General features: G+C 40.5%; 2 protein-coding genes across 10 annotated transcripts in view; one reads left to right on the top strand and one right to left on the bottom strand.

Moving 5' to 3' along the window:
- The first annotated feature begins 550 nt into the window (after nt 1-550).
- On the top strand, nt 551-18,709 carry HNRNPA3 (heterogeneous nuclear ribonucleoprotein A3). 5 transcript variants are annotated; one of them, XR_009351866.1, is made up of 12 exons: nt 552-706; nt 2,631-2,753; nt 2,838-2,984; nt 3,063-3,273; nt 3,537-3,626; nt 3,711-3,803; nt 3,883-3,963; nt 4,821-4,964; nt 6,077-6,199; nt 6,311-6,383; nt 17,604-17,748; nt 18,241-18,709. XR_009351866.1 is itself a non-coding variant. In XM_059166956.1 (11 exons), exons 1-10 carry the CDS (start codon nt 635-637, stop codon nt 6,361-6,363), a joined length of 1,071 nt encoding a protein of 356 aa, XP_059022939.1. In that variant the 5' UTR covers nt 551-634; the 3' UTR covers nt 6,364-6,383; nt 6,476-10,210. The 5 variants fall into 5 exon arrangements, 4 of the variants coding, with proteins under 4 accessions (XP_059022939.1, XP_059022938.1, XP_059022937.1 ...); XM_059166956.1 differs by lacking the exons at nt 17,604-17,748; nt 18,241-18,709 and adding an exon at nt 6,476-10,210 and having other exon boundaries at nt 551-640; XM_059166955.1 differs by lacking the exons at nt 17,604-17,748; nt 18,241-18,709 and adding an exon at nt 6,476-10,210 and having other exon boundaries at nt 4,821-4,961.
- NFE2L2 (NFE2 like bZIP transcription factor 2) overlaps nt 15,762-26,115 on the bottom strand; it is a 34,148-nt gene continuing 23,794 nt past the window's right edge. For all 5 annotated transcript variants that reach the window (XM_059166947.1, XM_059166949.1, XM_059166952.1 and 2 more), the window contains 4 exons: nt 19,814-20,080; nt 19,225-19,314; nt 18,175-18,366; nt 15,762-17,502 (listed from right to left, as the gene is read on the bottom strand). In XM_059166947.1, the coding sequence (XP_059022930.1) occupies nt 16,276-17,502; nt 18,175-18,366; nt 19,225-19,314; nt 19,814-20,080 (1,776 nt within the window). In that variant the 3' untranslated portion in view covers nt 15,762-16,275. The remainder of the gene's footprint in view (nt 17,503-18,174; nt 18,367-19,224; nt 19,315-19,813; nt 20,081-26,115) is intronic.

Raw genomic sequence — 26,115 nt, 5'->3', positions numbered from 1 at the left:
TTTTCGAGGCCTTTCCAAGGTGCCAATTGATTCATGTAAGTCGGGGTCGCCAAGAACGTTCAGGGCAGCCCTCACAGTGGGCGTCGCAAAGAAAATGTTCTCTGGCATCCGGAAACGTGTGAGATGCCGAGAAGCCTAAAGGGCTTTTCTGCAACCTTTCAGTACAAAAGAGAAAAGTGGGGTTTTATTCAGGCACTGGAAAGAAATGAATTCGAAAATGAATACCGAGAGGCCTACGTGGGGGAGGGGAAAAAAAGGCCAGAAGAAAGAGAAAGGCCTTTTTCTCCAGTGACGAGCGGTCACAAGGCGTACTCCAGACGTGGGCGCTCACCATTCGCTGAGTCCGAGATGACGTCACCGCAGCAGCCCGGGCGCGAACGGCGGAAAGGGCGGCACCGCACTGGAAGTTGGCGAGGCGCGCGCGCTCCCGCGCCCCGGCCCGCCCCCGCTCTCTGCCGGCCAACCCGCTTGTCCATTCTCTTTTCGCGCCCAGTTGGCCACGCCCCCTTCCCAACTCGCCCCTCCCCCACCAGCACGGCGGCGCGCGGAAAGCGCGTCACGTGATGACTAGCCCCGCCTCTTCCTCTCGGTCCCATATTGAACTCGAGTTGGAAGAGGCGAGTCCGGTCTCAAAATGGAGGTAAAACCGCCGCCCGGTCGCCCCCAGCCCGACTCCGGCCGTCGCCGCCGCCGCCGGGGGGAGGAGGTATTAGGGGGAGAGCGGGGGGTTGATGGGTAGTGGCCGGCATGGGGGACCTAGGTCGGTGGGAGCGGGGAGGCCGGGTGGACCGGATCGGCCGTCCCGCGCTCTGCGTTGAGACGGGCGGTTGGGGGGAGGGGAGCGGGCCTCAGAGGTCGCCTTGGGGCCCCTCGCCTTCCTCGCCTTCTTCTTCGGCTGCACAAATGGCCCTTCGGAGGCTCTGCGTGGTTCGGGAGACCTCCGGAGGGGACCCGGCCCGCCGGCCGCGCGGCCTCGGATTCGAGGCCGAGGGCGGCATGGCGGGCCCCGGCGGGAGCGGTTGGGAGGAGGCGGTGGGGGAGGGGAGGGGACGAGCAGTCACATCCGGGCGAGCGAGCAGGCGGGCGGCGGCCACATTGACATTCATCCGCTGCCGCGTTACGAAATGGCGCATTGGGCCGCAATGGCCGCCGCCTCGCTCCGCCGCCCGGAAAGAGAGCGCGGGATTGGAAGGAAGCGGGAGGAGGCGGCCCGGCAGAAAATGCCACAAATGGCTTCGGATCATGCGGCCTACTGCTTTCGCTGAAGTTAATGCCGGCGCGTTTCTAGTCCTTGTAGATCTCTGAGGCGACGAGAATTTTAATTCTCCTGTTTTTTTCTTCTCAGTACCCAGTTCACAGTACGAAATTTTTTAAAAAGTTTGCTGCCTTAAAATACTTCTTTTCTGCCATTCTTTCTCAACTATTTAGAATTACACGTATCTTCGCGTCGTGCGGGTCGGCTCTGGTTGTAGTTTCTTGGATTTTTGTTTGAGAGGACTGCAACCACAGTTGAATTTTTCATGTTAGAGATAATTTTATGTGGGTTATAATTGTATTCTGTCATCTCTGTGTTCTGTCGATTAATTACAAGTAACCAAGATTTGAAACGATGAGACCAGGTGAATTGATGCTTTAGGCTATTAATCATTTAACATTTTTTTCTAGCATGTCACAGTGTTTTCATATTAAATGCCTTAACATCTCTACTTTGGAAGACACAGGAAGACATTAGAATGTAAATGTGAGCCCCTTTATTTAAGGACTTTGGATGAACTATACTTAATGCATGCATTAAATGGCAGCTAATTTACTGAGGAGCTAATTCAGTTGCAAAACAATTCAGGCCGTATCTTAATTTTTAAAAGTCTGTTTCTCGTGCTCCATTATTGTCAAAAAGCATATACTATATTTAATATAAGTGCAGCTTGCCCTGTTTGTGACCGTGTATTTTTGAAATTTTTGCCATGTGATACAAGTGCAAATAGGTAACTTTACAGTATATACTCTAAAACAAATTGGTTACAGAAAGCTATCAAGATACTGGTCGGTGTCTTTTTGTAATTTTGGGGGGTGGGGGAAGAGTGCTGGTTTAGCCTTGAATTGAGGAATACCTGTTTTAACCTTGATATGCTTGAAAGAGATGGATTTTTTAAAAATTTGCTGCTCAGAACCTTTAAGTTACATACTTCAGTTTTGTGGTTTAACATTAAATGTTTGAAGTGTAGACTGATGAGGGAATACATGAAAAATGGTATGGATGGAACACTACTTTTACAGCACTTTGTTTTCTTACTTAAAGAGCAGTTTGTCAGTAGCAACTTCTAAAAAAATTTGTCCCCAGATGCTTTAGTTGTAGTCCAAAGTTAAGGGATTTTTGATTGTAGAATTTTCTTGGACTTAAATGTAGTTGGAGTGATATTGGCATTTGTAAGGCTGTGTAGATTTTTTTTTGGTATTTGGGTACCTTTCATCAGTCGGTGTGTGGTCTTACTCCAGTTTTTAATTGGACAGTGCTAATGGTACAGGAATCTGATACTGAGTTTATTAAATATTTGTAGCAGATTAAAGAATTGTGTATCTCAGCAATTTACCTGGTAAAAGAAATAATTGAAATATATTTGTTTCCTTAGGGCCATGATCCAAAGGAACCAGAGCAGTTGAGAAAACTGTTTATTGGTGGTTTGAGCTTTGAAACTACAGATGATAGTTTAAGAGAACATTTTGAAAAATGGGGTACACTTACAGATTGTGTGGTGAGTTACTAAAGGAACAAAAAAAGGCTGGGGGTGTAGGGCCTGTACAGATGTATTTCAGTACTTTAAAATTTTGTTTTATAGGTGATGAGAGACCCCCAAACAAAACGTTCCAGGGGTTTTGGTTTTGTGACTTATTCTTGTGTTGAAGAGGTGGATGCAGCAATGTGTGCCCGACCACACAAGGTTGATGGGCGTGTAGTGGAACCAAAGAGAGCTGTTTCTAGAGAGGTATTTTCATAATATTACGCTGTGTAATATGTGAGATAGTTGGAGAATTTGGTTTTTGACTAATTTTTTAATCTGTAGGATTCTGTAAAGCCTGGTGCCCATCTAACAGTGAAGAAAATTTTTGTTGGTGGTATTAAAGAAGATACAGAAGAGTATAATTTGAGAGACTACTTTGAAAAGTATGGCAAGATTGAAACCATAGAAGTTATGGAAGACAGGCAGAGTGGAAAAAAGAGAGGATTTGCTTTTGTAACTTTTGATGATCATGATACAGTTGATAAAATTGTTGGTAAGTAGAAACTTACTGGAACTTGAATGAGAAAACAGAAAAGTTCCCTTTGTGCTATGTTAGATTTGCCAGATTGCGTTATCATTTTGTATTGCATTTAATAGCCTATAAAGCATGTGGTTCAGTTTTCATAAATGACATTCTGGAACACTCCCTCATTCTTGAAGTGACTACTTTCTTGATATTTAATAAGTTATGTAGTGATGTGTTTTTCCAAACATCAAATAACTTCTGTTTGTTTGTTTGATTAAAAAAATTTTTAGTTCAGAAATACCACACTATTAATGGGCATAATTGTGAAGTGAAAAAGGCCCTTTCTAAACAAGAAATGCAGTCTGCTGGATCACAAAGAGGTGAGTAGTACAATAAATACACATAGAATAGGTATGGGTGGCATTTGTAAGGTTTTTAAAGCTCTCCCTTTCTCTTGTTTAAAGGTCGTGGAGGTGGATCTGGCAACTTCATGGGTCGTGGAGGGAACTTTGGAGGTGGTGGTAACTTTGGCCGTGGTGGGAACTTTGGTGGAAGAGGTAAGAGGGTGATTGTGTCTACCTGAAGTTATTGGTAAGTTGTATGTTTGGTTTTAATTCATACCTTGTTTTTCCTCAGGAGGCTACGGTGGTGGTGGTGGTGGCAGCAGAGGTAGTTATGGAGGAGGTGATGGTGGATATAATGGATTTGGAGGTGATGGTAAGTTTTTAATGGGTATTTGATATTTTGATTTTGTTTCTATACTAAATGGAAAGTTACGTATTTGTTTATATTTTTAATTTCAGTTATAATTGGCATGGCTTGACTACATTAAAGTAGACTTTCCCCCCTTAAACTCATAACATTAGCTAGTTCCTTTTTTGGCCAGTAGCATTTACTGTACTAGCATTTGAGCTGAATTGTGTCTTGCGAGATAGTTTACCATTTTCTTTATTAGTGAACTTAAAAGTTCAAAAAACTAGAATTTTTTTTTTTTTTTAAAGTATGGAAAGATACTTAAGCATTCGTCTTAAACTCTGTCCCACAGCTGCCGCTGTTGCTGCTGCTTTGGACTGCACAGGCAGGGGAAGTGGAGAAGCAGTTCCCCACTGAGCAGGGATCCCATGTAGGGCTCAGTCCCAGGACCCTGGGATCATGACCTGAGTGGAAGGCAGCCACTTAACAGAGTCAGTCACTCAGGTGCCCCAGCCCAGGGTTTTTTTTTTTTTTTTTTTTAAGATTTTACTTATTTGTCAGAGAGAGAGAGTACACACAAGCAGACAGAGTGGCAGGCAGAGGCAGCGAGAGAAGCAGGCTCCCTGCCCAGCAAGGAGCCCGATGTGGGACTTGATCCCAGGACCCTGGGATCATGACCTGAGCTGAAGGCAGCGGCTTAACCAACTGAGCCACCCAGGCGTCCTCAGCCCAGGTTTTTGATGCTCTGTTAATGAGGTGTTAACTAGTCTTGAGTGTTAAATTAAGTCATTGGTTTATTTCCAAGTTGACCAATTGTAATATAAATTAGAGTTCAGTAACTTAACACATTGATGTTTTTGTGTGACTTCCATTTTTCTTAGGTGGCAACTATGGTGGTGGTCCTGGTTATAGTAGTAGAGGAGGCTATGGTGGTGGTGGACCAGGATATGGAAACCAAGGAGGTGGATATGGAGGTGGTGGTGGAGGATATGATGGTTACAATGAAGGAGGAAATTTTGGAGGTGGTAAGCTTTCATTTGTTTTATATGTTCAAGATGTTTATAGTTCATAACATTTCAAAATGTGTTAAAATGCAACATTTGGTCAAATAGTAATACTAGAAAATACTAAAAAGATGAATGATTAAACTGAATTTTTTTGCTTTGCTGGCTGTTTAGCAAATTGGTAAAATATGAACATACTTTTTATGTTCATATATTTTTATGTAATTTTTCAACATCTTTCCAATTTTTCAACGTTTTTATGTAATTGAATGGATGTTTCTCAGTAATTTATTTATTGCTAGAATTTTGATTCTGCGCACTTTTAAATTGGACAAATGGGAACAGTAAATTGAATGTGCAGACACATTGAAATGAATAGAGTGGTCTGGAGTTCGGGACAGAAGTACTTGGAATTTTAATGTCCTAGGTACATTTTATTTAAAAAAAATTTTTTTTTAAAGATTTTATTTACGTATTTAACAGATCACAAGTAGGCAGAGAGGCAGGCAGAAAAAGGAAGGGAAGCAGGCTCCTTGCTGAGCAGAGAGCCCGATGTGGGGCTCGATCCCAGGACCCCGAGCTCATGAGTTGAGCCGAAGGCAGAGGCTTTAACTCACTGAGCCACCCAGGTGCCCCCTTAGGTACATTTATCTTTAAGCTATATGCCCCACGTGGGGATTGAACTCATGACCCCCAAATCAAGTGTTGCATGCTCTACCCACTGAGTCAGCCAGGCACCCCTAGAAAAATTTTCTTAACAGCCAATTTAGAATACCTTCTTTGTCACTGACTGAAAAGTTGAGCTAGTCCTAATTAGAGCAGGTCAGGTATAGTTGATGATAGTGGTATGAAGGCAAGAATGTGTGCTAGGGTGTTGGCATCTGATATGGACAAAAGATGGCACTTATCTGTATATATGCTTTTCCTGGACCATCTTTTTATATCCTCTCTTCCTACTTAATGCCTGAGGTCTGCTAGTGGTACTCTTTTGGAGTCAGTACCTCTGTATATGGTTTTCAAAGGGTCACCTTGTAATAGAGTGATGTCATGATTGTGGAAAGGTAATAATCAGTATATTAAAAAGAAGAAAATAATTGTGTAGGTTAACCACAATAAAACTTTTGTAATTTCAGGTAACTATGGTGGTGGTGGGAACTATAATGATTTTGGAAATTATAGTGGACAACAGCAATCAAATTATGGACCCATGAAGGGGGGCAGTTTTGGTGGAAGAAGCTCGGGCAGTCCCTATGGTGGTAAGTACTTTTCTTCGCCTCCCCACCCCTACCCCTTTTGGTTAAAAATTTTTGCTGATTTCTTAATTAAAAACTTACAATACATTTTTTTAAAAACCTGTGTATTTCTAGGTGGTTATGGCTCTGGTGGTGGAAGTGGTGGATATGGTAGCAGAAGGTTCTAAAAAATTTTCAGAAGAAAAGGGTAGGTATCTTTAAAATTTTATCATGATGATAAAGAATATGTGGAACTGTTCACTGAGTGTAATAATTTTTTTATCCTGTATTATTCAACAGGCTACAGTTCTTAGCAGGAGAGAGAGCGAGGAGTTGTCAGGAAAGCTGCAGGTTACTTTGAGACAGTCGTCCCAAATGCATTAGAGGAACTGTAAAAATCTGCCACAGAAGGAACGATGATCCATAGTCAGAAAAGTTACTGCAGCTTAAACAGGAAACCCTTCTTGTTCAGGACTGTCATAGCCACAGTTTGCAAAAAGTGCAGCTATTGATTAATGCAATGTAGTGTCAATTAGATGTACATTCCTGAGGTCTTTTATCTGTTGTAGCTTTGTCTTTTTCTTTTTCTTTTCATTACATCAGGTATATTGCCCTGTAAATTGTGGTAGTGGTACCAGGAATAAAAAATTAAGGAATTTTTAACTTTTCAATATTTGTGTAGTTCAGTTTTTCTACATTTTAGTACAGAAACTTTAACAAAATGCAGTTTTGAAGGTGTTTCCTTGTGAGTTAACAAGTAAAGAAGATCATTGTTAATTACTATTTTGTATGAATTTTGCTAAAGTTAACTGTAAAGAAACACCTGCTGACTTGCAGTTTAAGGGGAATCTATTCTCTGCATTTCCAAACCATGAAATGAATGGGCTCTGACATGTGGAGAGAATAGATAATTTGTATGTTTGCAATGTGTGTTTTAGATAAATAGAATTGGGTATTTAAATTAGCATACTTGTGAATTTAATAGCATTAAGATTTACCTTCAAATGAAAAAAATCTCAAAATTTCTATTTGGTTTTTGTGCATTTTCTTTCAAAATGTAATCATATGATTTTAGTGTATTAGTTTTGCTAAGAGTCCTAGCCATGTTTAGAGCATCTCCATTCTACATTCACCTTGGTCACATGTGAACTGCCATAGTTTTATTTGGGTGTAAAGAATGTCTACTGCCCTTTGTTTAAATTCTGGAAAGGGGCAGTGGATGTTTTCCCTTTCACTTAAAAACCATTCTTAAAAATTTAAAAATACAAGACCACTAAGCGTGCTGTGTCTGAGCAAATTAGTGGCTACCATTTTTTTTCCCCTTCCCGTTTTCAAAGCACAAGAGGCCCATAAATCTTTGGTTATTTTCCTTGGTTTAATATATATATTTTTTTGATACAAGCTTTCAGAAGCAAGAGAATAAAAATCATGCGTTGTTGAACCCTTAACTGGCTGGCATGCTTTCCTGTTTGTACCCTCTCTATTGGAGAAAACCAAGGACAGTCTAGATAAAATCATAAATGACTTCACTGCAGTAGAAGTGTAGCACAGTTGCTTAGTACAAGCTTCTCACTCTCCCACCTGAATTCAAAGTTGAATAGTCTGAGTTCTTGCTCACTTAAAATCTAAAAGAACACACTGTTACTCCATGTGTATGGTTGAACCTGAATCGTGTCGGTATGAGTTAACAGTTTGGTTTGGAAGACCTTGGTTGAGAAGAGTTTCAGATAAGGTCATATATAAACACCAATGTCTACTGTTTCGCGCCAGCTAGTGCTTACGATCTCATTCGAGCCCTAAGTTATGTGCTCTGCTGTTACCTTTCTTTGGCAGTTGAACGTTGAATTCAAGATTATTTTTGTTTTCAGAAGTACTAAGCAAAACAAGCAATAAAAAGGGGAATGGGGCGTGCTAGTGTTTGAATATGCTCTCTTGTTGCTCTAATTCTGTGCCTCTGTGCATTATTAATATTTGGATGCATGCAATGCCAGCATGGAAATCGGTCTTCACAGATACTGCAGTTTTCCAGAAAACACTCACAAACCAATAAATGTAACAGACAACATTCCATTTGTTAATGGACATATGTGAATAAGCAGTGTAGAAAATAGGCTAATATTAGAAAATGGTTAAGTCTTTAACAACTTCAAATGTGGTTATATAAATGGACACTGTCAATGTTCATAACTTAAACCTGGGTACCTGGTCAAAGTACTGCTTGGGAAACATTTTATTAAAATTGAGCTAAATTGTCTCAAGTTCTTTTATTCATATAATAAAGGTTGAAGGAATGGGGGAGATTAACATTTCCTGTTGCTATGTTTGTGAAATTGTTTGACACAACCTTGACAGTATCCTTTAATGGCATATGAGGTTAATTGTACTGTTAACAACCTTTTTATGTTCTGGAACTAGTTTAATAGTGAAAATATTTTCAGTAAGTTGATGTTTGCAACCTATAAGCAGGTGAAATCTGTGTATGTGACCTGTTTATAAGTTGTATTAGCTTAGTTCTTGTGAACAGTGTGGAAAAGTAAGCCATGAGGAGAGCGATTTAACCAGCTTTAAAGGACCTAAGGTGTGCATTTTAAGCACAGTCTGGATCAAAGGAGACTCACTAAGACAGGACTTCAGCAGCCTTTTGAGTATGGACAAGTCAGCATAAATAAAGAATGACAAGGCAGCAGCAAGAGCTTCAACTACAGAGAAGTGAAGGCATAAGATACTATGGTGATAGTGAGCAACTTTCCAAAAGCTAGTTAAATCTGCTTATTACAACTGAAATATCGAAGAAAGTCTAGCAGGAAGGAGCTCTTCGCCTATTGGAACATCAATGAGAGATAGTTGCCACAGTCACTAGGTCTAGCATTTAGACCTGCAAGGAAGGGCAATAAGCATTAGGTAAGGCTTGAATTTGAATTTTTTCACTAATTAAAGAGTAATTTTTTGTAAAGCAAGGTAAGAGTAATCTTTTTGATTTGCAGGTTGAATGAGAACCCTTCTTGCCTAAATGAGGAATGTCTTTCCTACCATCTTAAATACGAAGGTTTCTGGCTGGGTAAGGTTTGTAGCTCACAGTAAAAGCTGATGACACCATTTGTTCCCTACAAACACATATTACATATTTTCAAACTTAGGTACACTAGCAAAATTATTCAGCTGATAACATCGAGAACCACATCCAACACATTTTAAAAACAGTTTTAGGCCCTGGCAACAACCATGAGTATCTTGAGTCAGCTATGGCTCCATGTATATGATTTATTCTTGGTGTCTTTAGGATAAAGTTAGTTTTTGGTAAGAGGAGTAAGGTAATAAGCAGGACACTTGTAAAAGAAGTATTAAGCTGCCAATCCTCATTCTATGAAAAACCCCTTAGAATGAACTTCCAAAATTGCCAGGCGATACAGACTGAAAAATGGTCTTCATTCAAGTGGCCTCCAATTCTCTTGCATGTAAATTCAGGGAATTACTTGAATAGGGTGCATTTTTGGTTCTTTTTAACCAGTTAGCCAGAAGTAGTAGGGGCCTAATTATGCTATTCCCTTTTAAAAAGATTTCCCAAAGAACAGTTAAAATATTCCTCAGTTACTATTCATATCAGTTAGTGATTATTCATAAGGGCTATTGCTGCCCCAAAAGGGCTTACTAAAATTTGAGATTTGAGGGGTACCTGGCAGGCTCAGTTGGTAAGAGTTGAGCATGCAGCTCTTGCTTGGGTTTATGAGTTCAAGCCCTGTTTTGGGCAAACACTTGGGCAGGTTTAAAGCAGTTTCTAAATTATAAAGTAAATACGTAGTAGATTTAGTTTGCCAGAGTTTATTCTTGGAAAATGACTGGTTGGCTCTATCTGTACCTAAATCAGGATTGAATTTCTACACAGAAGTGTTGAAGAAGGTAATAGTATTTTGATGATTTTTTTTTTACTAAGTGGTTGTAGTGTGACATTAAGATAGGAAACATTTTTTTAAAAAGGCATTGTTCTTTCTTTACAGTCCATCTCATTTCTTGCAAAATAAATTGATTTTATTTAAATGTTCCATTGTCATTCCTGAAAATGTGCTCTTCAATCATAGTAGCAGTTTAAAAAAAAAAAAAAGGAAGTTCTAAGGAGGGGGAAATGGTTGAGGAAAACATTTCAATCAATCTTGTCAAGCCATCTCACATGTTACTGCTTCCCACGCTACATTTTTTCAAAAACAACAAACCTGATACACAACTCTTGAAGAAAATTGGGTAATACAGGTCATTTAAGGATCTGAACAACTGAAATGAGCCTGTTTAAGAGTTCCACTGTGTAAGTTAAACAACTTGAAACATTTCTAGTTATGGACAGTCTCTCAAAGTTCTAGTAATTGATGTCACAAGTAGTTGAATGATTTGCAAGTTAATGCAGGGGTGAAGTAAGGATTGTTAGCCTATATAATATTCAAGATTACTTCTAAATTCAATGTTTTATCCTGATTTTTAAGACTTAAGAGGTGGTCTGTAATGGATTCAAATGTTTCATTTGTAGTATAATGAGATGTTTACAGAAAGATAACTTTTTCATTAAAATATTTTTAGAAATGTGTGTGTTGTTTTGTTGCTTCAGTGTTGATGTGATTTAAACACTAGGTGAATATTACATTAGTAAAATAACAGGAAACTTGGAATGATCCTTTATATAGCAGTTAAAGATCATGGATTCTATTCAGTGGAAAATGAATACACGACACTAGAAATACATGTTAGAAAAATAAACCAAAAGCATATTATTTAAGGATATAAGTCTTGAATACCAATAGGTGAGATGTTGGGGTGATGAGGAATCTGAACTTCTGGAGAAAAAATACAAAGTTATGGACACTCGGGAAGAGATGGGGACAGGGTTTCAGATGTTGGATGAATTCCCCTCCCCAGCCCTATCCAAGGCAGTGGATTGCTTGAGTCTACTATGGTATGATGGGCTGGGAGGAAAAAGCATGAAATTTTGTCAGACTGCAGTGGTGCATTTTAATAAAGGTGATAAGAGCAAAGTGATCAACTGTAACGGCTTTGAGAATTGTGACTTTTAGGAAAACTATAGCACAAGTATTTAGATTCTTAGTGTTAATAATAGCATATTAAATACAGTTGAAGCTGTGTGAGGAATTTGAGCTGTTAGGATTGCAACACATTTTGATCACAACGCAATATATGCAGTGGTTTCATATTTTGCAGCTTTAAGTACTTTATAATCCTGTTTTAATATTTGACTTCCAAAGTAATTCAGCAAGGGTGGACTTAATTTCTACCAAAAGAAGTAAATTTGTCTTTCAGAGTGAAAATGATATTCAGGCAACAAAACATTGGAATCTTCCATGTATTCATAGACTAAATCTTAGAGATGAGTGTTTTGCAAAAACTGGACCTATGTTATAGTTGATTTAAGTTAGGATTGTATAGAAAGTACCAAGGATTGGGAAGGGGTTAAGATTAATAGGCAAAAGATGCTATTTTTGGTTAATTTTTTTCAAAGACCAGTAATTACAGATTGTATTGAACTGCCTTTCAAGCGATAAAGGTTAAGTGAACACCATACTGAAAGCTAATTAGGAAATAGGAATTTGCCCAAGATACTCAACTTGAACAATTTACTGATAAATTTAGGTAAAGTTAAGTACAAGGTGTTGGCAGCTTTAAGGTATGAAATGGTTAAGTGTCACCTAATCCATGTATATAGCCATTGTTGTTACAAGGGCCTATAATCACAAGGGCAAATCAAGTGTAACGTTACACTAGACGTCAAAATACATCGTTAGTCTGCATTGTTGACAGAAATGTTGAATAATTTTTGCTTTTCAAAATACTTAGGAAAAGAACTGATAGGTGCTCTATTTGGGTTTAATCTCATTTGTCTCTTACATCCTTATAGGTTAGAAAATTCAGTTAGGTTTTTGTTTCTTGGAATCAAGTTTAACAGTAAAATACTTCAATACAGAAGTTGTTTTTGTGAGCTTTGGCAAGTTTACTTGGGGTTTCTTTTTTATGCATGCTACACTTAGGCAGTTAGGTGATGCCAACAGACCCCTAGGAATGGTGGTTTTATATACATTAAATATGTAGAATTAAGCATTACATTGAAAATAGTAATCAAGGGACACCCGGGTAGCTCGGTTGGTTGGGCATCAAACTGATTGCAGCTCAGGTTGAGAGGTAAGCCCCATTGTTGGGCTCTGTACTGGGCTCTGCTCGGCCTGGAGCTTGCGTAAGATGCCTCCCCTCTCCCCAGGAGTAATCAAAATATACGAAGTTTAACTTGGTAGGATATGCTTCAAGTATTAAATGAGGCTAGGGGGTTTGACTTTGGATTTTGAGATTGTGATGCATAAATGGTATTCTGAAATAGGCAGCTGGTAAGGATTTTTAATAACCGTTAAAGCACCAGTGTGATTTGTTCTCTCTAATATTGAAGGAAATGTTCAATTTCATTAAATGTCAATAACTTGGTTCAAAATTCTCTGACATCCTGTCCAGATTAGTGGCTGGTTTGACCTAATTTTTTGTTCTTGTTTATGAAATGGAGATTATACCTACCCTCGTTAAGCCTGAAGGTTAAATCTGATAGTGGGTTTAAAGAACTTAATCTGTTACCTGGCCCATGGTCCCTAAAGATACTTTCGGTAATAATTATGGGTACGGTCTTAATATCTTCAAGCATAGTTAAAATTTTAATGGACAAGGTTAATTATGCCTTTTTTTTTTTTTTTTAAAGATTTGAGAGCAAGAGAAATAGGGGGCACGAGTGGGGAGGAGAGAGAATCAGTCTCCCCAATGAGACTTGGCTCTGTCCCAGCACACTGGGATCATGACCCTAGTGGAAAACAGATGCTTGACCTTGACTGAGCCACCCAGGGGGTTCCCTGTTATGCCAATGTCTTAAGGAGGTTTTTTTTCCTCCACAAACGGTGAAAGTTTTTGAGATCTTTAAATTCTTCTCCAGCTCTCAAAAAGTATAAAATGCAACTGAAGACTGAACTTGTCCTGGTAAGTATTTTTAAAATAGGAATGAGAATTATTCTGCGTATGTTTTGAGGCTGAGAAACAAGTATGGTATGAGAAGTACAAGTTGAGCAGCCACCCCTTCCCTAAAAATCCTGGCCTTGAGAAATCTCAGCAAGATGTTTCTTTGCATAATAAATGCAGTATCTTTCAGCTAAGGTTTCTAAGAATGCTTGACGTATGTCAGTGTAAAAGGCATAGGTACAGATTTTAAAACGAGTCTAATATTTCAACAATTGGATTGCCATACTTAATCTGAGGACACTAAAAAGTCCAGGTGGACTCAAGTCCAGATGAGGAGAGGAACACTTGGCTTCATTTTGTCATGAGGTTAGGATTTGCTGTATTTAAAATTGGGGTTTCTAACTCTGCATAGTATGGTTAGTACTTCAAAATCAGTTTTTCAGGTACTGTAAAGAACTATGGTTACTTGAATTAATGAACTGCTCTCTGGCTAGAAGTCTGTTGCAGTCTGCCTGGCAGTGCTTTTCACTCCTGTTAAGTGCCAGCCCGTTCCAGGTGTTCCAGGTGGGACTGCTGGTTTTGGACTCCTGCCACATTCTCAACATGCTCACACACCTGTAATTTTGTCTAAGGGTGGGGCACTTTTGTCAAGATCCTGAGATTTATTTTGTTGAGTTTGGAAAAAAGGTTTCCAGGATCTCAACACCACCACTTACAGGAGATACTTGACTGCAGGAGGAGGACCAGGGCAGAATCTGAATGAGTATTAAGATACACCCATTAGTTCTTGAATTCACTTTCAACCCTGAGCTTTGACCTTTGAGTCAGATTCTCTAATTTGCTAATCTGACTTCAGTTTCTTTCACTAGCAGCTAAAAGGCATTCTAGTAAGGCTAATAAGGAAAATAAAACACCCATTTGCAGAGTGCTTAATGAACTAGGCACAGTACTTTCTGTGTAGTAACTCAATACTTGCCCTACAGATGAGGAAGTGAGCCTATGTGCTTTGAGTTACTGGAGATCATTCCAGGAAAATGGTGGCAGCAAGCTCAGCCAATCTGGCTTTAGGGCCTGCGGACCTCTACATGTATCACTCCTAAGGGATTAATAGGATTCAGTGAATAATCCACATGTACTTAACTCTAAATGTACATAACTCAAGATGAATCTTGAGATGCAGTTTCCCCACAATAAAAACGTAAGACAGATTAGATGAAGAAACAGTGAATCAATGCTGAGTGGTCTACTGGACAGCCTGCAGATAGTTTTGTGGGGCCTTAACTTTGTCTTATGTTTAATCTTTCAGTATGTCCTAAAGTGAATGAACTTTCCCACCTAGACTTCCCTTCTAACCAGTCTTCATCTCGGGGCAACTCAGTTCTTAAATATGTTCAGGTCCTTGAGTGCACCTTCACCCAACATCCATTCTATCAGAAAATTCTTTACCTTTGAAACCTACCAAATCCAGTGCCTTGTCATTCCAGCTATCACCACCCTAGACCAAGACAAAACTATCCCTCCTACGTGAGTTATTTCACAGCTTCCCCACATTCATCTAACTGCTCCCATCTTCACCCTCTAGACTAATTTTCAACACATAAGGGTAAGAAAACGTAACACAATAGCTCCCCATTTTGTAAAAGCCAAAGCCATCATGAAGGTGTTAGGGGTTCTGTGCCACATTACACTCTACCTGCCCTCTCTCTCCCCTCTCCATTTTCAGCCATGTAGTCCTTTTTCTGTCTCAAATAGGCTTCAGAGCCTTTGGACTTTGGTGTCTTGTCTGCCGTCTCTTTTTAGCTAATAGAATGGGTTTCCCTCACCTTCAGATGTTGCCATCTCAGTAAGGCCTTTCTTCTTTGCAACCCTATTTATTCTAGCATGGGGGCAGAGGGAGAGGGAGAGAGAATCATAGGCAGGCTCCATGCCCCAGTGCAGAGCCTGACACAGGGCTTGATCTCCTGACCCTAAGATCATGACCTGAGTCGAAATGCTGTCAGACACCACTTGACTGAGCCATCCTGATGCCCCTCCAACCCTATTTTAAATCGCAATGCATCCTTTCTACTGGCCTTCCCAATCCTGGCATGTGTAAAGTTTGCTGTCTTCAAAAACAGATTTTGGGGCACCTGGGTGGCTCAGTCATTAAGTGTCTGCCTTCTGCTCAAGTCATGATCTCAAGGTCCTGGGATTGAGCCCCACATCAGGCTCCTTGCTCAGCAGGGAGCCTGCTTCTCTATCTCCCACTCCCTCCGCTTGTATTCCCTCTCCTACTGTGTCTCTATCAAATAAAAACCTTAAAAAAACAAAACAAAACGGATTTCCACTGTGTCCTTTGTATTTTAAAAAATATCTAGCACATGGTAGGCAAACATGCACTGGTATGAGTAAATTTTCCTTGGTTGAGAGGTACTTGCTATTGAAAGAAAATACCTTCTTGATATACTTTATAATCTCTGGAACCAGAAGTTTAGTATAAAATACTTGTCATATTTTCACTGACTGGAAACATTTTGAAAATGCAAAATGCCTGAATATGTTAAGTGTGTTACTGTTCTGGAAAATAACTGTAAATAAATGCAAATGAATTCCAAAGAACTTAACGGTAATATTCCTTTATTAGTACCAGCTTTTCAACTAAATTGGTTTGCCAGAGCTAAACAATTTAATATAAAAAAAATGCTTTTGTTCATACAGTATTTATAAAAAAAGTACATAGTGGTTAGTTTTACAACAATTTGCTTTTAGCCAGATATCATATAAATCTATGAATGTAACAAATTAGATAAGAACAGTATAAATAAGAAGTTTTTGTAGTATTTACACTTATACAGAAACTAGCCCAAATGGTGTTCTAAGAAATGAAGTTTGCAGTTAAAGTGAAACTACTGATTCAGCATACTGATGAATTATTTTAATGCTTTTTAAAGTCTGTATTATTTTCTATACTAGTTTTGACTACAGTTTTGCATAGAATTACTTATAAAGTATATTTTTGCATTTCACATCACAGTAGGAGCTTTTAGTATAACAGTACAAAAACAAAACCAAACCCCCCCCCCCCCCCCCCAAACAGCCCACTAGAGCTCAGAAAAGGTCAGATCTTCCCAAATCTAGTTTTTCTTCATATCTGGCTTCTTACTTTTGGGCACAAGGAATACATTGCCATCTCTTGTCTGCTGCAGGGAGTACTCACTAGGGGAGTAAGGTTTTCCATCTTCATCACGGAGCATGCTGAACACTTCGAGATACAAGGTGCTGAGTTGTTTTTTCAGTAGATGGAGGCTTTTGTCATTCTCCCCTTTTTCTTTGAGCAATTTTTCTTTTTCATCTTTTAAATGATCCAAATCTTGTTCCAGTTCCACTATATTTTCCAGTTTTCTTTTTCTGCAATTCTGAGCAGCCACTTTATTCTTACCCCTCCTGCGAATATCTCGAATTAATGCCAACTGAGCCTCATTGAACTGCTCCTTGGACATCATTTCATTGAAGTCATCAACAGGGAGGTTAATGATCTTTTCAACAGGGAATGGGATATGGAGAGCTTTTGCCCTTAGCTCATCTCTTGTGAGATGAGCCTCTAAGCGGCTCGAATGTTTATCTTTTGTGAATGGGGTTTTCCGATGACCAGGGCTTACAGGCAATTCCTTCTTTGGCGTGTTTTCGCACTGGGTATCACGTACAGGAGCGCTGTGCCCTGGAGATGGTGACAGGGGTTGGGCTGTATCTCCAGCAGACTGTACTGGCTGTGTTTTAGGACCATTCTGTTTAACACTTCCAGGAGCACTATCTATCTCTTCCATTTCTGAATCACTGAAGCCAAGTGGTGTGTCTCCATAGACTGAAGATTCCACCGAGTGTTCTGGTGATGCCATGCCAGGACTTGTGTTGAGTGAAATGCCAGAGTCAGAATCATTGAATTCTGTGCTTTCAGGCTGGTTCTGATTGAAGGCTTTACAGAGTGATAGATCTGAAACATCAATTGGCCCATTAAGAAGTTCAGAGAGTGACTGGCTTAATGTAGCAGAGGAGGGCACGCTGTTGCTACTACTGGGTTCTGCTATGAAAGCAGAATAAAATTCATCACCAAAATCTGTGTTTATTGTGGCATCTGAATTTAATGAGTTCACGGTCAACTGGCTGGAATCTTCTGTGGAGAGGATGCTGCTGAAGGAATCCTCGAAAGCACTTAGAAAATGTGGACTACAGTTACCTACTTCTTTTTCCAGTGAGGGCACTGATGAGTAGAAATGGTAACTGTTGTCGATTTCTGTCACTTTGGTTTCTGGACTTGGAACTGTGCTAGTCTCAACCAGTTTGTCATTTTGAATATTAAGACACTGGAAAAGAAATTTTTACTAAATGTAAATCAGGTTAAATATTTTAATAGCTAATAATCTATATCTCATGGCAAATATTTATTATTTATTTATTTTTAAAGGATTTTATTCTGAAGTAATTTCTACCCCCAATATCGGGCTTGAACAGCACAACCCCATGATCCAAGATTCACACGCTCCAGTGATGAGCCGTCTAGATGCTCCTAATGGCAAATATTTTTAATAGCGGATAATCTGCATCTGATGGTAAACTCTCTCCCCACCCCCATTCTTTCCAGGCTCTTCTGTAATTCAGACAATTCCCATTTTTGACAGATTCTTATATCTAAGCATACGTATTATTTTCAGAGTTCCTAGATCAGACTTCTGTCCTACAAAGACCAGATCTTTCCTCAAGACATCAGTCCACTTAATTAAAGTGCATGGAAGTGAGCACGAACAGCCCTTGTGACTAAATTTATTTAAGTAACCTCTACACCCAGCGTGGGGCTCAGACTCCCAACCCCGAAAGTCACATGCTGTAGGGAACTGGGCGGCCCTCCTACGACGGATTTAAAAGCCCCCTCCAATCCTTCCCCTAAGTCGGTGACATGTAAATAACTGCAGTAATTAGTTTAAAGGCACTGAATATGAGAGTGTCTTTGGCGTTTTCTAACAGTAGATCTTAGTTACCTGCAATTCTGGAATGGATAATAGCTCCTCCCAAACTTGCTCAATGTCCTGCTGCATATTGTCTAGATCAGCAATGACTGACTGAACGAGGAGAGTCGGGGATGACTGAGCCTGATTAGAAGCAACGAAGACGGGAGTCTCCATTTGACTGGGAATATCAGGAACAAGTGACTGAAACGCAGCTGAAGAAACCTAAAATTGACCAAGCATGTATCTACGTGAGTCTGCGGGCAACACTGAAGAAGAACTCCCAGGCCCCATCACAACACCTTACACTGGACCTGGCTAACAGTTCTGTGCTTCTCTAGTTAGAACCACTTATGACCCCTATTTCTACATAACGAAAACACATCTTTTCTCCCCTGCCCAACTGACTCCAGATGGACTCATTTACTAGTTTAACTCTTTTATGCTATGCATTTGAAGGTAAATTTCAAAATAAGTAACAATCTTGAAGTTTTAACTTGTATCTCTCGGTAAAAATACCTAGTACAGGGCTTCAATCACATACACTATTAAACTGTTAACTGAGCAAGTCTTGGTTTATTACCAGGTTTGCTTTTTACTCACCAAAATTTCTTTTTTTTTTTTTTTTAAGATTTTATTTATTTATTTGACAGACAGAGATCACAAGTAGGCAGACAGGCAGGCAGAGAGGAGGAAGCAGGCTCCTCGCAGAGCAGAGAGCCCGATGTGGGGTTTGATCGCAGGACCCTGAGATCATGACCTGAGCCGAAGGCAGTGGCTTAACCCACTGGGCCACCCAGGCGCCCCACCAAAATTTATTTCTAAGTACCTATAACCAGTGGATTATTTGTTTCCATGGTTATGCAGATCCATGCTTCTAGGTATGCAGGGTAAGTGGTTTTGGTTTGGTATTGTGTAGGGATTTGATTTTTTTGCCTTTTTTTTTTTTTTAATTGTGAAGTTAACTGTAGGCTAAGTTTTCTTCGACAAAATTTCCTCCTAAAATATTTTTTTTAATGGAGACACACTTATAGGACATATTAAATTTAGTTGGGGAGCTTCAGTGTTAGTCAAATGCTATACCTCATTGTCATCGACAAACGGGAATGTCTCTGCCAAAAGCTGCATGCAGTCATCAAAGTACAAAGCGTCTGGTTTGGGAATGTCGGCAACCTTGATAAAAGGGAAGGGGATATCAAAGAAGAAAAAGACTGCTCAGTGTCAGACAATGTTTACAATACAGTTAACCAAACACTTATCTTCTTTAGAGATCAGTTTAGTATAGAGCACAGAATCAAACCACCAAGACCATCTGGGTTCCAATCTTGGCTTCCCCCATTTCTTGAGTGCTCTGAGCTTCAACTGCTCATCTATAAACAAAATGCTAGCAATCTGTACTAGTAGTTTTACTACTGCTAGATCCTCACGTTCTGTTCCCACAGCTTACAAAGCACTGTCAATGTAACGTACGCCCTCGCACTCCTTACAACTCTGTGAGGGCAGTCAGTCAGGTTTGAACTCGTCAGGAGGCTGAGGTTGGGAAGCTGACTTGATTTGGTCATGAAGACAATAAAAAAGGCAAAGCTGGAATGCAAATCCAGATGTTTTAACTCTTGGGCCAGTATCTCTTCCTTAAACCCTGACACCTTCCCAAGAACTGAGTTTTTTGTACCTGGGAGTAGTTGGCAGAGCTGCTGGTTTCTGATGGGATGTGTTGGGCTGGCTGAATTGGGAGGAATTCACCTGTTTCTTCATCTAGTTGTAACTGAGCAAAAAAGGCTTTCTCTTGCTCCTTTTGGAGTTGTTCTTGTCTTTCCTTTTCAAGTTTTTTCTGTTTTTCCAGCTCGTGCTCCTTCCGTCGTTGACTAAAGTCAAATACTTCTCGACTTACCCCAAGATCTATATCTTGCCTCCAAAGTATGTCAATCAAATCCATGTCCTGTGTTAAAAAAAAAAAAAAAAAAAAAAAAAAAAAAAAAAAAAAGCCACGGTTAAGATGGTTTTTAAAACGACAGGTACCATATAATTTACATTATGCCATTGTTGATGGGGGTAGGGTAATGACCATCTGAAAGGGAACACAGATCCAGTGTTCTGGAAGGGCACAGTTAATTCCATTCAATGAATCCATTCATTAAAAGAAACAACAACCTACAAACACAGCCATCCATTCTAACCACTTATTACTTGATTATTAACGACTGGATGATGGCAGAGTTCACCAAAGAGCAAAGTAACATGCTGCACATTAAAGTTCTTGAATTTTAAAAAAAATCCCACACTTGTTTAATGGAATACAGAAATTATAGCCAGGACTCCAAGTCACTGGTTTCTTACGAGAAATGGAATTTGGAAAACATGCTCAAATATGTGGAATTTTTTCTAAACCCATTTTACAGCTGGAGGGAAGGTGGGGAATGGGACCCTTGTTAAATGTCAATCCAGCAGCTGTGAAATTTCACCTTCTTTTGGTATTTCCTACATGAAGTTATTTCCCCCCATCATTTCTTGCTATTCTTGTCCCCATGACTCATTTATTAAAACAATTTCCTCTTGACTTGAGTTTTAGCTCCTGAGGCGTGAACAAATTAGTAAAGAAAAGTCCTAGCTAATGGTGATCTTGTGACCCATAGGTGAAGCAAGAGGCTGCCTTGAGAAAGAGGTAGTGCTCACTAGTTTCGCTTCTGAGAAATCACAAGCAGCCTTAAGAAAATAACACAAAATGAAAAACAAAAAACCATGGCTCCAGGGAAGGATGGAAGTTACCAAAAATCTTACAATGAGGGATGGTTATTTTGATTTCTGTAACAAAGCTAGGCCTTGGTTCCATGTCCAGACTTTACTAACCATGTGTTAAAAGCAGTTTTCTGATTTATACCTTTCGTTTTGGGGAAGTCTACACAGATAGGAAATTTAAATCACTCTCCACTGAAGAAAGTCATCTATACTGAAAATAATATAATGAGATTGAGACCAGAAAAATCAAGACATGGGGGAAGGGAGTTGGGGTCCGAAGGCAGGGTAGACACAGTGTGCACAACCAACACCGACATTTTTGGTCCCGGTGATGGCGGGCCGCACTAGGTTGCCCCATGTGTCTGGACTCTATTGCTTTCCACCTCCAAGGACAAAAATAACGGTTATTGCTTCACTGAGCAGTCAGGCTATTTTTCCCGACAAAGGAGGAGCAGGCCACCCAGCCTAAACGCAGCACAGCGACATGGACAGCAGAGGCCATTATAGTCTTGGTGGGAGAATCCTAAACACCACGAAATACTGCTCCTGGGGCTTATCATCCTTCTAGCCTTGAGCAGGGTTAAAAAGTGTCCCCCACACACGGCAGGTACAGTTAGAACAGCTGTAGCTCTTCTGAACTACAGCCAACGTCTGTCAAAGGCTTTCTACATGTCAAGCATCATTTGAAGTACTCTATATACAAAGAGATCCACAAGACGACCATATGCAGACAACATTCTTATTTTACAGATGAAAATACCAAGGTTTAGAACAAAGGGAGACTGCTAGAAAGTGTACAGGGATATGTCCTGGGCAGGCCCAAACTTGGACTTGTGCTGTCTTAAACCACAGGTTACACTAAAATGTATAAAATCTGATCATTGACCAGTGGGCAGGATATAAAATCCACTGTCACACACACACACATACACACACACACACTTTAACATCTTGGCAGTGTGAAAAAGTGGCCAGTGTACGGAAGGCTGGATTGAGCACATCCACTCAAGTCATCTTCCTGGCCATGACAAGAACACAGCAACCACAGAGCATTTATTCATACGTGGCTAGTTCCTCAGGAAGCTCCCCACAAACAGTAAGCACGAAAATCATTTCCAGGTTAAAAATGATGGGTTTCCATTTTAATGGACATGTTTTATCCAAAGGCAGAGAGAAAGCTACTTCAAAATTCTGATCTTGGGGTGCCTGGGTAGCTCAGTGGGTTAAACCTCTGCTTTCGGCTCTGGTAATGATCTCAGTGTCCTGGGAGAGAGCCCCACATTGGGCTCTCTGCTCAGCGGGGAGCCTGCTTCCCCCCCTCTCTCTGCCTGCTGCTCTACCTACTTGTGAGCGTTCTCTGTCAAATAAATAAATTAAAAAAAAAAAAAAATCTTTACACTTCTGATCTGGAAAAAAAAAAAAATTCTGATCTGGTTAGGTCGTAGCTTCTCAGTAGGTTCAGATGCAGCCAAGTAGCCCATCCAGCTCGGAGAACTGGACTAAGGCACCAAGCTACTGAGGTCTTCAGACTATTTACATCCACTAAAAGCCAGCGCTGAAAATTAAAAGAATGCACGGTCACACAGTCTCAGCTGAACTCCAGTCCCTCTCAAAAATGGATGCAGACTGCGTGCTAAGCTCTTCAGAGCAACAGAAGAGAAATGCGCACACGTGTCCCTGCAGCTGGGGGTCACTCTGGCGCATCCCTCCCTCACTTCCCCAGAATGCCCAGGCGGGGGCTTCTCCTTGTCAAGCGATCCCAGGATCAAAAGAACACCCAGTTTTGATTTGTTCCTGAAAGAACTGAAAAGACACTGAAGCAGTTTTTGCTGCAAATACCTGCTCACAATATTCCAGAGTATCCCCAAAACCCAGTTCTATGGGCTGAAAGAAAATTTCTACTGTAATTCACTCGAAAATTATCAGTGGCGGTCACACCAAGAGTTGATACAACTCTATTCCTTCCTTTCCTTCTCCAGATGAGCTGTCTTGAGTGGGTTCAGATGGTTTAGCTCCACGTTCACGACCTAATTGTTCTATCCCACCCCTCCCGCAGATGTTGGTAGATCAAGTGAGACGTGAAAGAAATCGGCTCTTTACATGTGAAGTCTATGCGAATGTCGCCACTGGCAGCGATGGTTCTAGTACTCGCTGTCATAGGAGTGAGATCGCACTTGGGGCAAATGGATGATCATGAAGCTGTGGGCCTAAGTGTAGCAGGAGACCGTGACAACCTTCAGCGACGAAGCTACTTGGTTCCTCCTCCTTTGGGGAGGGTCTGAAACAGACTCATGGGCTTGTGCAACATGCATTGAAAACCAAAACACATAACACACACTTTTGTGTTTATTTTCATGTACACACCCACCCACACCCATTCAACTGTCGTTAGATTCCTGACAGGACTACCCTTCAATGCACAGCTTGACTGATTCAATTTTTAAGCATTTCCCTAACATGCTCAGAAAAGGACACCTTGACGGAACTTTATCAACACAGGACAACAACACAGATCACAAAGCATCACCCCGCCCAGCTCTTGAATATCCTGTTCTCGGACCTGAAACAATGCACGGCCCAGGGAGGCAGAACAGCCCCTCAGCCGGAGCATACGGTCTCTACCAGGAATGCCACCAAAAGAGGTTTCAAGTGACAACATCTACTTGTTCTTAATGCAGACTGGGCAGCCTTCAGTGAGGTCACAGTGGGCCCAAAACAGGTTTCAAAGTGTCCTCAGAGGGTTTTTCCTCTGTGTTTTAAAGTTTATTTTGACGTAGTGTTTATTGTTGCTATGAAAAATCTCTAAAAGAAACCTTCTGCTTAAAAATAAAAGCAAGGGTAGACTTAACCACCTCGAATTCCTTAAAGCAGATGTTCTGATCAAATTTATAATGAAGCAACAATGGGTTTCCTGTCCTGGCATTCATGTATTATCCTCTGTGTTACTCACATTTCCACATCATTTTCAAAAGAACACACCTTTGGGGATTTGATATTGTTTGAAATCCTCAAAGCTCTATGTTGCAAATGAGAACTGTGTCCACCCAAGACTTGCCACTGGGGAGCCCCATGGCCTCAGGACTGTTCTTTGCTACCCTCGCGGGCAGGGAGCACTTCCTGCAAGGAGCCCCATGACTGGCACATGACTTCTTCCACAAATGACCCATCCCTGCGACACTCGTGCTACATCTGAGAGGAAGGCGTCCGGGTGGAGCCCATCAACAAACAAGAACAGGACACCGGACAGTGGGGAAGGGAAATGCCTGAGGAAAAGCTAAAACTGCTGTAAGGCACATAAATCCCTGGCCCTGAGAAAGAAGAGCTTCTAATCCCTTCCCAAGCCCCTGAAGAGGAAGGCCACCACGCTAAATGGCAGCTCAGTCGAGTCTGGGGAAGGAGCGGGAAGCAGGGGGACAGCTCCCGCGGCATTCCAACAGGTATTCCTTCGGACTAGGCAAAGAGCTGGCTGCGAGCCTTCACACGCCATATGGAGCCGCTCAGCATCGTGAATTTTTTTGTTGTTGTCCTTTAGTGATTCCTGGGTGTGTTGCAAATTATGCTACTAGCTTGGCTTACACAAAAGATGACAATTTAATAAGAAACATAAATGTTTGACAATTCGCATTAAATCACCATCTGGTCCAAAGGAATTCTTCATATTTAAAATGTATATATCATCATTTGCCATCTGTGTAATCTATTACACATTTTACGGGGAATCTGAAGTTGGATTATTAACTTATACCACTTCAAAACAAACATCTCTGTTCCAGGATAAAGAAAGGAGAAAGGCCTTGAACAAGTCAGCATTTTTCATACTCAGATGATCCAAAAAATTAAAAAAGATAAGGCAAGATAGCATCATCTCCTCTTAAGAAATTCTGTAATCTGAAGCTCTGGGAAAATATCTGAAATGAAAAATAAAATGGCTTCTATAATATATTCACACATGTAAATGAGACTTGCACCTCCCAACCCACTGCCCTCCCCTCCCTCTCCCGTACTTTATTGTCTTGAAGATGGGAAGGCAGTGGGAAGTTTGCTTCTAAAAACAAATCACCAATCAACTTAAAAAATTAACTCTGTAGAGTACGAAGCTTGTGAACAGAAAATGAAAACTCCTCACTTTCTATTTTACTGTGTAAGCATGAAACCATGTCTCCAGCTACTCCTAAAAATCATGTATTTCCATTAAGAAAGTAATAAATGAGGCTTTTAAAGTCTATTCTCCTTGAGATCTCTCCTTCATCCAAATATTAATTACTGGCATTCAGAGTCCAAGATCCCCATTCATGTCAGTCTTTCGATTATGCCCAGGTGGTTACATTATTCATCTGAAAATGAAATCTGGGTATCTGGGTTAGTATTTTTTTGACAGAAGATACTCAAATATTTTTTATCAAAACCAGATGGAACAAGTCCTATCCTGCTATCGGACATGAAGAGCCAAGTGGGCTACAACACAACCAAGGGTCTGCTCAAATTCTGAAGGAATGATAAAACAACAAATCTCTTCTTGACTCACAAGTCACAGTCCTTAATAAATCAAGTAAAATGAAGGGGCGCCTGGGTGGCTCAATCGTCGGGCATCTGCCTTTGGCTCAGGTCATGATCCCAGGGTCCTGGGACTAAGCCCCACATCGGGCTGCCCGCTGAGCAGGGGAGTGCTGCTTCTGTTATCTTTCTTGTTGTCTCTATCAAATAAATAAATAAAATATATAAAAAAAAAATGACAACAAGCAGGTGTGGTTTTAAAATATTTTTCACTGAAGACTATTATATTTCATAAATAATTATCTGCCCATTCATTTCTCTTAGCTTCTCTTCCACTGCTTCATTACAAGACGATACACAACAGGGACACTTGGGTGGCTCAGCTGGTTAAGCCTCTGCCTTCGGCTCAGATTGTGATCCCAGGGTTCTAGGACTGAGTAATACGCTGGGGAGCCTGCTTCTCCCTCTGCCTGCTGCTCCCCCTGCTTGTGCTCACTCTCACAAATAATTAAATTAATTTAAAAAAAAAGGTAGAAGATAGACAACACAATGCCAATTGTTTTTTCAGTGAGCATTCTAGAGAAGGCAGATGACAGGTTATTCTTGCACTGTTGGTTCTACTGGTCTGGTGGGCTAACATTTAAATATATTTGCTACAGTAACTGTGAAGTAGATAAGAGTCACAAAGTGGTGTGTGTGTGTGTATGTGTGTGTGTGTGTGTGTGTGTGTGTGTGTGTATGCTC

The sequence above is a fragment of the Mustela lutreola genome, chromosome 3, assembly GCF_030435805.1.
Source record: "Mustela lutreola isolate mMusLut2 chromosome 3, mMusLut2.pri, whole genome shotgun sequence".
Classification (NCBI taxonomy): domain Eukaryota; kingdom Metazoa; phylum Chordata; class Mammalia; order Carnivora; family Mustelidae; genus Mustela; species Mustela lutreola.
Note: the sequence above shows the minus strand (reverse complement) of the source record. Positions and strands in the feature narration are given on the sequence as shown.

Coding starts and splice junctions, on each gene's coding strand:
- HNRNPA3 (XM_059166954.1), top strand. CDS start 635: ATGGAGGTAAAACCGCCGCCCGGTCGCCCCCAGCCCGACTCCGGCCGT. Junction 707..2,630: donor GCCGCCGCCGGGGGGAGGAG/GTATTAGGGGGA, acceptor TTGTTTCCTTAG/GGCCATGATCCAAAGGAACC. Junction 3,964..4,820: donor TAATGGATTTGGAGGTGATG/GTAAGTTTTTAA, acceptor CATTTTTCTTAG/GTGGCAACTATGGTGGTGGT.